Source organism: Rosa chinensis, chromosome 5 (genome assembly GCF_002994745.2).
Source record: "Rosa chinensis cultivar Old Blush chromosome 5, RchiOBHm-V2, whole genome shotgun sequence".
Taxonomy (NCBI): Eukaryota; Viridiplantae; Streptophyta; class Magnoliopsida; order Rosales; family Rosaceae; genus Rosa; species Rosa chinensis.
The window spans coordinates 39,796,047-39,806,621 of NC_037092.1; the positions used below are offsets into that span (position 1 = coordinate 39,796,047).

Below are 10,575 nucleotides of genomic sequence, written 5' to 3' on the forward strand. Positions count from 1 at the left end.
CCTGACTATTACAAAATTATCACTGACTTTAAACTCTAGCCTTATAACTTCTTCGTTACAATTTTGATTTTTACATATTTCATGTCTCTGAATTCGGTTTATCATCTTCTAAAACTTTCGTGAAGAAAGTTTTTTCAAAAAGTGTATGAAACAAAAAGTCAACTTTTGCGTTCACTAAATGTTTGAAACGAAGGTAAAAAGTATAGATAGTTGTCATTTAATGTCCAAATGACTAGTAAACAGGTTTTTAGATATGGGGCATAACAATTTTGTGATTTAAAAGTACTTTATCGAATTCATACTGCATGCTTTGCTTTTATCTGAAAATAAAATTGAGAAAGCATTAAATTTCTTGTTTTAGTTTACTTGCAATTATTTATTTTTTTTGTCAACTCACTCTTACAATTTTCAATGATTTTCCCTGAGCCTTTTGGATTTACATTGCCAAGTCTGCAGATTAATTAAGGTCAAGCATGCGTAGGACTTGAGGCACAGTGTCCACCATCTTCATCTTTGTTGAAGGTTACATGTTTAACCTACTTTTTATCTTATTTCAGTTCCTAGTCTAGATTGCATTGATGGCTGAATTCAGTTGTAATGATAGTTTTTTTTTTACTTTTTGAAAAGAGTGTAATGATACGTTGATGTTGGAGATTGAGATTTCTTATATATTACTTGGTGGGAGCTGAATCTCTGAGGAGAGCATGTAGACTCTTGGGAGTTGGAATGGTGGTTGGTTACATTAGATGTGTTGAATTTGATTTGTAGATTTGGGTAGTCCATCTTTTGGGGGTAATTCTGCCAAATTTTAATAAAATTTCTCTTAAGATGGGCCGCACATGCCACTTCAGATTTCAGGCTGAAATCTAGGGCAGGTCTTATTACTAGGTCAAAGAGATTGCTGGAGCACTACAATTGAGTGCATTAGTGAAGAGATTCTCATTAAATTTTAACTGTGTGTACAAAGGCTATCACAGTCGTGTATGCTCGTTTAAATTAAATGAGCATCATTGTATTAGTGGATGATACTCATCTTTCCTAACCTACTCGACCACTGATGTAGGGTGTGTACAAAGGCCATAATAGTTTTTTTTTTTTTTTTTGAAATAGAAGTTAAATTCATTAGATCAACAGTCAAAGGCTAGAGTCTACCATAACTTACATAAGCAAAACTCGGCAAGAAAATCCGAATAAACCTATCTAAGCTAAAGCAGATTATTAAATCTCTGGGACGCTCGCTTTTAAGCAAGCATATCTAAGAATGAATAAACCTCGCCCTCTACGGAAATGAAATCATTCAACTAGCCCTCCCTTGCCAATCACGCAATTGTGGTACAAGTAAGAAACTAGAAACGTCATAGAAGACTAATAGTAGCTTTTCCAAACTCACAAAGGCTTGCGCCAATCTTATTCAAGATAATTACGAACTCCCGTAGCAATCTTGATCCGGCAACAATTGGTTCTGGACCATTACATGATCCAACTGCCCAAGAAGGTCCACCTCTTAGGCCAGGCCCACCCTCATCACTAAGTGATAAATGAGGGTGGTAAGACACCCTAAACAAAGGCCATAATAGTTATGTATGCTAATTTAAAACAAATGTGTGTTATGACAATAGAATTAATGAAATCTCCCTTTCAGTAATAAGAAAAAAAAAACTACTTAATGATATTATTTGTGGGGGAGCTTCTAATGAAAATCACTAAAATGAGCAATTCATGAGGACTTTCTAACTAATAGTTTGGGAGACCCACTTTTCGATTACTACAAATCAATTTTTGAATGTTTATGTATGAATGAGTGAATCACTTCTAAAAATTTTATTCCAAATTGCTAACTGTTAAGGTATTAAACTAGATCAAATCAATGGATGAACTAAATCTGTCAAACTTGAATCGTTCATGTTTACAAATGATAAATCACGATTATGAATGTCTTAATGATTTTCAATCAAATTGAAAATTTGCATAAATAATCTACACATGAATATCTAAACATCTAACGGTTAATTTATGGAAATGTGATAAAAAAAAAAAAGAGTTTCGTAAAAAAGTATTCATGAGATCCTCATTTTAATAGTCTTTATTAGGGGCTCACGTTTTTGTATCGTATCTCAAAATTCAGCCAAAAAAAAAAAAAATTAAGGTTTATCAGTGTGTGCAGATAACAAATACTTTGAATCCCCAATAGCAGTATGCCATAGCATCAGTTTGACTAAACCCTCACAGGCCAGATTCCCCGCATTCTGTCTAAAGCTGTTGCTGCTGCTCTTTCTGCTTCTTCAATGTCAAATGGGCACTGAAGCTTTTGAAATGAGTCTTGTATTGGTGCTCTTGACGATCCTTACATTCTCAGCAACATCTTCAGCCACCGATCATATCTACAATGTAGGAGATAATGTCCCCTTGTTCGTCAACAAAATCGGTCCTTTGAACAACCCCAGGTAGGATATCATCTACCTCCCACATTCCAATTTGTTTATTTCTATCTTCTCTGTAACTTTTTTATTCTATAAGAAAAGGATGCCTCTTCTGGGTCCTTCTCGATATTGGTTCTCAAGTATACAGATCGATTGTTCTTCCTACTTTCCTTCAAACTGGAATTATATAGATGGAGTGCAAACCCATTTTGAATCGTGCCAAAGAACTGCTTTTTAAACTTGTTCTGATAATGTTTCCAGGAAATTGTTTCTGGGTCATTTAGAATGTGATGATTCTGTTTGATGCCTTTGAAAAATGAGGTTTGATTGACGCTACCGTGAATGTTAGCTATATAAGGAGGGTTTGTAAACTTAATGTGAGGCTTGGGAAAGACGGGATATACATTGTTAGAGAAAGGCTCTTTGTGAATATTTGATGAAACTGGTAGTTCTATGACCCGCATTTGAATTCTCACTCTTGAGTCCTTAAAAAAATTTGTATAAGGAGGGTTTGCTTCAAATGCAATTTAGTTGCATTGGTTCTGGTCTGCTTTTATGACTCCAGAATTGCAAGAGTATGGTTTTAAATCCAGATAACATGGTGTATGCGGCATGCTAGGAGCTAAAGATGAATAAACTTAAATAAAGTAATTTCTTTTTCCTTCATAAGCCCCCGGCCTGTTTCTTTTTTTTAATATTGTTTCTACTTGTTATTCTCTTGCAGCGAGACCTATCAGTACTATGATTTGCCTTTCTGCCTTCCAGGTTAGCCTTTAGGACCGTAGTGACATTCTTTTTACGCAATAATTATGGAAGAAGCAATTGAAACCTGATATAGTTATTCAATGGAAGTTGGCTGCTAAGCTATCATATGCATACTTAAGATGCCAGTTGTAAGTTTGGTAGTTGAGTAATACCGACTGTATTAAAACTATCAACTTGTATTATCTCAATATTGAATGCTGATCTTATCAAAAACTTGGTGCCGAAAAGTTAAACAACAAATAATCAAGTTTTGTTGTTTTTAACTTTGGTTTTGTTCAGAAGCTATTGCACATTGGCTTCCCAATCGAATGTTTGATTAGTATTTACTTCTAGGATGATTTTATTTTCAAATATCTGTAAGAGTTGTCATGTTGACCATCATGACTTGCAGATCCAGTAATTCCAAAGAAAGAATCCATTGGGGAAGTTTTGTGTGGTGATCGTTTGACCAACAGCTTATATCAGTTGAATTTCCGGCAGAACAAAAATGAGGAGAGACTGTGCCAGAAGAAGCTTAGAGTTTCTGAAGTTCGGAAGTTCAGGGATGCTATCCTTAGTGATTTTTACTTTCAGATGTATTATGATGATCTTCCACTGTGGGGATTTGTCGGGAAGGTTGAAGCTGATAGTATGAGTGTCAGTGAGAAGGGAACCAAGTATTATCTATTCACACACTTGCTGTTCAATGCTCTTTACAATGGAAACCAAGTAATAGAAATACGTGCTTTTAGTGATCCAGAGCATGTTGTTGATATAACAGAAGATGTTGATATTGACATTGAGTTCACTTATTCAGTTAGCTGGAATGCAACATCAACTCAATTTCAGAACAGGATGGAGAAATACTCAAAGGCTTCACTATTGCCAGTCCGCCAGAAAATTCATTGGTTCTCATTCATTAACTCGGTTGTAATCATTGTGCTTTTGATGGGATTGCTTACCTTGCTTATTATGCGACGCCTCAAGAATGACCTGAGAAAGTAATACATTGTTTATGATCTTCCAACCTCATTTATTTATTAATTTATTTTTATTTTTTTTAAATAGCAGGGTCAGCCTAACCGTAAGTCATATTTCTCGTAGGTGCTCAAATGGTGATGAAGAAGAAGACAAAGAAGTTGGTTGGAAATACCTTCATGGTGATGTTTTCAGACACCCTTCAAACATACCACTGTTTTGTGCCGTCTTGGGCTTGGGTACCCAGCTGCTTACCATGTAAACTAATTTATCATTCTTCAATCCAGTTTCTTTTTTCATAGCCATACATTCTATAGTAGCATGAGCATGGACTTTTTTTGTGTGTAACTTTTGCTCACTGTAAAGGGGCACCTATAGAGGGACATCATACTTTCTCTAGGTGTCTAACAGCCTTGTTGAACAGTTCTAGTCTGGCCTTTCCTCCGCATGTATCTTCATCTAGTATCTCATATATTCCTGCACATGATTATACCATCAAATTCTGTCGTCCAGAGTATATTTAATGCACAGACTTTACAAGTGTTTGCTGTAACTTTACTCTTGTTATTTGTATCTTCTCTTCAGGGTGTGCATCTTATTTCTGTTAGCATGTTTTGGAGTCCTCTATCCCTACAATCGTGGAGCACTACTCACTTCTCTTGTCTTCATCTATGCTCTTACTTCTATGGTTGCCGGCTACAGTGCTGCTGCTTTTCACAATCAATTTTCTGTGACCGGATGGGTAATTCTTTCTACATCAATTTTTAAATCATATTTTTTCTGTGGTCACTATTTCTTTTAGCTTGTTATTTTTGACATAAATGATGTTAATTGCCAGGAAAGGAGTGTTCTTCTAACAGGGATTCTCTACTTGGGCCCATTCTTCGTGATGGTGTCTTTCCTTAATACAGTAGCTATATCCTATGGGGCCACGGCTGCACTTCCTTTTGGAACCATCCTAGTGATTCTTATCATATATGCATTTCTTGCCATCCCATTGCTTGGTTTGGGTGGGCTGATTGGATACTGTATAAGGTCTGAATTTCAAGCGCCTTGTGCTACAAAGCAAATTCCAAGAGAGATTCCGTCATTAGCTTGGTATAGAAGAACTCCTTGTCAAATGTTTATTGGAGGTCTCTTGCCTTTTAGTGCAATTGCCCTTCAGTTACACCACCTGTATGCAAGCATGTGGGGCTACAAAATCTACACTCTTCCTGGAATTCTGTTTGTTACATTTATCATCCTCATCGTACTGACTGCAATCTTGACTATTGGTTTGACCTATATTCAACTTTCAGTTGAAGACCATGAGTGGTGGTGGAGGTATGTTCTCTTCCACATGCCATTACACAGACACATATTGCATGTATCCATGCCTTTTCCATTTCACATATTCTTCTCTTTCTATTATTTGCCTTCTGTCTACAATATGATCTTGAAATCCATAACAACTTCAAGGATTGGGGCCTAAAAGTCTGTGGTTTTATGTTTATGGTTAAGGAACAGGATGACTAATATAGTAATTAACTTTTACATATATTCTTTTCAGTGGAAGTTGGTATTTTCTCATTAGTTGACTAAGTTGTTAACATTCCTTAGAGTTTCAGTTTTCTGTTTGTTTGTGTGTCCTTTTTTCTTTGGAGGGGCAAGCGTGGAGAGAAGTCACTCAGAAGCCAGAACTTAGTAATGTGGCCATTCTGTTTTCTCCTCACAGAAGTGGTCCAACAATTTGAGAAAGAAAAAACAAAAATTAGGCCTTTGTTTTACACTTTTAATCCCTACGTTGCACTGAAATTGTGAACAGAAAACGATTACACCATATTCTAGCATCTGAGATGAGATTATATTGTTAAATAACTGGTCCTTTTATGTTGGGAAAGACCTTTTTTGGCCAATGCTTTTCCATGATAATAATGGCTTTGGTTTGTCTGATGCAGGTCCGTGTTGTGTGGGGGATCTACGGCTATTTTCATGTTTGCCTATAGCATTTATTTCTACGTCAGATCAAACATGACCGGTTTCTTGCAACTATCCTTCTTTATTGGCTATAATGCTAGCATATGCTATGCATTCTTCTTGATGCTTGGTACAATTAGTTTCCGGGTTTCCTCGGTATTTGTTCGCCATATTTATGGTGCTGTTAAAAGTGAATGAGAAATGTTAAAAGTGAGTGAGAAATTCCTGCGTATGCAAATCTGTTTCTCATGCCCACACTCCTACAGAGAAAACACAGGAGTCATGTAATATGTTTGTAACATCTATGATTGAAGAAATTGGAACCTTGATACAGAAGAAACACAGAGCTGTCGCTCTCAGTGTTTCCCTTGTGCAATACACGTTTTAGACAGTCTTGAGTTTCAGAGTTGGATGTTATGTTTCAACGATCATCCCACTTCCCCTTACATTCTTACAAACTCGTGTAAATGATATGGTTGGATTGTTATGTTTCAAAGATCATCCCATTTCCCTTACCATTCTTCCAAACTCATGTAAATGACGTATTTGGCTGTCAGAATATCATTATGGATTTATGGTAATGAAAATCAAGATTGCATACTATGTCTTGACTGTTGACATGAAAACTGGGGCTTTTTTCCTCGCAATGTTGTAGGAAAGATTTTGTGGTCATGTCATTATGTAACCGATGATTGCCAAAACAGAAAGGCATTATTCATGCCAAATGGACAAGCATCCAAGTGCAATGAACACATAATTTGCATCAATACATCTGGGAAAGATGGAATGTTTCAACTGGTATAAAAGAGGCATCGCCACAACTTTAGCTAAGTTGGTTTTCAAAACCAGGTGTTTAATACTTTGATACCAATGCTCATTCAGTAGATTGCTTTAGAGCCCACCAGCTATTCACATCTTGAGAATTTCCAATTCTTATTTGTTGATCTTCACGTCTGAACTGTGTTGGAGTTGTTTCTGGCATTGTTTCCTTGGATTTCCATGCAGCCTCAGGGACACACCCACAAGGTACTTTTCTCTGCTCTGTTCTGCTTGTTAGACTTTTCGAAGATAGAAGATTAGAAGTCATAGAACCACTACCTAGAAGTTTGGAAAAAACAACTCATCATAAACGATAATTTGGAAAGCCAAGACTAAAATTATAAGAAAGTTGATGACATAAATTCACAAGTTTTGAAACAATTTCATGCGTTAATGTTGGAAACAATTTTTATTCTGCCCAGATGCCATAGTTATCTTGAAGAAAAGAATGGCTAGAGCACTCTGAGGATTCTTTTTTGGCTGTTCTAGGATTCATAAGTTTATTATTTCGTTTTGGATCTTGTTTGATCAATATGTGCATTTTGTTCATCCAGTAGTCTGATGTCTTTTATGTACCCTGCATTTTTAGCTAACCCAGGGAAGTGTTTATGGTTAGTACTACTAATTGTAATGGCACATGCCATTTGTGGAGACTAGTTCTTGCCGGTTACTGTTAGTTTATAATTGATTATGTTTGTTTTCTTCATATTTGTAATGGTTGTATTGAACTATGAATATAGTTTGTAAAACTGAACTTCACAGTAATTCAGATGGCTTCTCTTCATCCAAATGATTGATTTATAAAAGGTGGGAATCCAATTGTACGTTGGCATGAATTCTGCCAGTGAGAGCAAAGCGGCAATAGAGGATGCCATACATGGTGCATACATGGTCTTCATAGCAGTATGTTTAAGTTCCTGACTCACTCACTACGTATTGTTGGAAAATAAGAGAGTAGATTGAGTATACCAAGAGCAAGACCTATTGCTGTTCTTAACTTCATATATTGTAACTTCATTCTTAACCGTCTTCATGGGTACATTTGGCTCACCATCCAGGGGAAATAATCTGGATGGAATGCTAGTTCAGAGCCATGGATATAAACATTTTGGCACCTCTAGAAGTTTCTCCAATAAATTTGGGAAGTTATCCTCCTTAATCTATCCTTTTTTTTTTCTGCTAATTCTGCAGAAGATGCAATCAATTGTAGTGACCAGTGAGTTTATTCACATAAGGTTGGAAGACTTTTCATAGCGTATATCAACTATCTCTACCCAGTTCTTTTTCCTAATGGATAGCTACTTGCTACTTTTGTTTTTCATTTAATTTTGGTACATTTTCTTGCACCCTTTACTGTTTAGGCTGGAATGGCTGGAGGAACAGGCACAGGTGGGGCTCCTGTAGTTGCAAAAATGGCAAAGTCTCTGGGTATCTTGACTATTAGCATTGTCACGACACCATTCACCTTTGAGGAAGAAGGCGTACTATTCAAGCTCTTGAAGGAATTACAGCTCTGAAGAAAAATGTTGACACCTAATTGTTATTCCTAATGACAAATTATTGACTGAAGTTTCACAGTTGACACCAGTAAATGAGGCGTTTAATTTAGCTGATGATGTTCTTCAGCAGGGTGTCCGTTGTATCTCTGAGGTAGTCACAGACTCACGGTACAAACACCAAATGAAACTGTCAACTCAACTTTATCTTTGAATTCCCTCAGGTTGAACTCTAAAATAGATCTGGTTCAGCATTTCTGAAGTGATATAGTTTGACGTTTATGTTGTTTCTGTACTATCAAAATTCTACATTGTATTTTGTTATTGGTGATCGTTATCTCAATTCCAGTTTCCAGGTCTTGTCAATGTTGATTTTGCTGATGTAAGAGCTATCATGAAAGATGCTGGTTCCCTCGCTTATGGGAATAGGTACCGGAATTGGTAAATTTGAAATCTCAACTCATATCAGTTAGGCTGAAGTTATGACAGAGAAATTACAGAATTGCAGGTTCCAGGTCTTACAAAAAGGATATCCACTGTAGGTCATTCCTCTACTATAGTTTACACACATGTTTAAGACCTGGAACTTTTTCCCTTCTCAACATGTGGTGCATATGTAAGGTTTTTGCAGCTGCTGCATGTAGCTGTTTGAAATTCTACCATGACTTGTGACTTTGATGTCTTTCTGGCTGTATCAGGTGGTTATGATTGATGATATTTCTGCAGAATGGAATTATAATCTATGCATGCATTCTAACTCGGAAATTTATAACTTGACAAGCACAATTTAATATGTTGTAGAATTTGGTGATAATTAACCATATGCAAGTAGTATGTACTTTCACACTGAAGTGAAGTTCTAGTCCACCAAAATGATGATTAATTATACATGTTTGGGGCAGCAAGAAAAAAATGGTGTGAATGTACCACATCAATTACATTCAAATAACGCCTACTCCACCTAAGTCTTGGTTTAGAGTTTGGATTTTTGTTTATGTTCCAGTTGCTTCCAGAACCTTGGTATATCTTGTGTCATTGCTTCCTAGTTTACACATTATTTACCAAAGGAAAGAAGTAGCAAGTATATGCAACTGTTGAATTGGACTTGGTTGTCTTCTTTTTTTCTTCTCTTTTTCTCACTTTCCCTTTGGAAACGCAGGGAAGGCGAGGGCCGCAGTTGCTGCATTCAAGGCCATAGATTACCTTTGTTAGATATTGGTAAGAGCTACTGGGATTGTTTGGAATATAACTGGTGGAAGTGACTTATCTTTATCTGAGGTGAGCCTTCGCTTGCACTACCTTTCTGATCTCGTAATTGTGAACCCAATCGTGTCTTTCATTGACACGCTGAATTTCTCGCAGGTGAATTCGGCAGCTGAGATTATATGTGACTAGGGCTGTCAATTCCGACACGACCCGATAACACGACTCGAAACCCGCACGAAATAAAGCGGGTTGAACCCGCACGATTAAAAAGCGGGTCAGCCATGGGTCAACCCGCCATGACCCATTTAATAAATGGGTCGGCCACGGGTCAACCCGCCAACACGAAGTGAACCCGTATAACCCGATTATGCTATACTTCATCCTGAAATTTTAGACGTTGGGAGTATTTGATCATAGGATTAGACAATTTGAAATATTTTGCTTTATAATTATTGGATTTAATTATTTATGAATAATATATAATTATTTACATTCTTCGTCTTATGGAGTTTTTAGTGAATTTAATCAATTTATGCATTTTTTTAGTTAAATGGGTCGCATTGTTGACCCTTAAATGAGTCATTTTATCAAAAACGACACAACCTATTTATTAAATGGGTTAAGCAGGTTGGAAACGGGTAACCCGTTTAATAAATAGGTTGGGTTTGGGTTTAAATTTTTGACACGATTATTAAATGGGTTGGGTTTGGGTTTGTATCTTGCGACACGACAAATACCTTGACCCGACACGAACCCAACCCGACACGACCCATTGACAACCCTATATGTGACCTTGTAGATCCCACTGTAAACTTAATATTTGGAACAGTGATAGATCAGTCACTAATTAGACAAGTTTGTTTGTTTGTTTTTTTGTCCTTTTTTTTTGGGGGAGGGGGGGAGAACAGATATTATTTGAAACTTTTACAGATGAATGCCATCTAGATCTGTATGAA

The 10,575-nt window shown here is 36.6% G+C and overlaps 2 protein-coding genes across 2 annotated transcripts in view; both read left to right on the forward strand.

The window, feature by feature from the left end:
* Positions 1-2,149: 2,149 nt before the first annotated feature.
* On the forward strand, positions 2,150-6,626 carry LOC112202656 (transmembrane 9 superfamily member 5). The gene is made up of 7 exons (XM_024343656.2): positions 2,150-2,444; positions 3,145-3,185; positions 3,577-4,165; positions 4,269-4,400; positions 4,728-4,884; positions 4,981-5,465; positions 6,080-6,626. Exons 1-7 carry the CDS (start codon positions 2,293-2,295, stop codon positions 6,294-6,296), a joined length of 1,773 nt encoding a protein of 590 aa, XP_024199424.1. The 5' UTR covers positions 2,150-2,292; the 3' UTR covers positions 6,297-6,626.
* Positions 6,627-7,097: 471 nt separating this feature from the next.
* The window catches only part of LOC112203801 (cell division protein FtsZ homolog 2-2, chloroplastic), a 50,837-nt gene continuing 47,359 nt past the window's right edge, over positions 7,098-10,575 (forward strand). Inside the window, 10 exon segments of the mRNA XM_040505855.1 lie at positions 7,098-7,124; positions 7,725-7,820; positions 8,279-8,384; positions 8,387-8,449; positions 8,452-8,577; positions 8,764-8,825; positions 8,827-8,854; positions 9,573-9,691; positions 9,776-9,793; positions 10,400-10,474. Of these exon segments, the coding sequence (XP_040361789.1) occupies positions 7,098-7,124; positions 7,725-7,820; positions 8,279-8,384; positions 8,387-8,449; positions 8,452-8,577; positions 8,764-8,825; positions 8,827-8,854; positions 9,573-9,691; positions 9,776-9,793; positions 10,400-10,474 (720 nt within the window).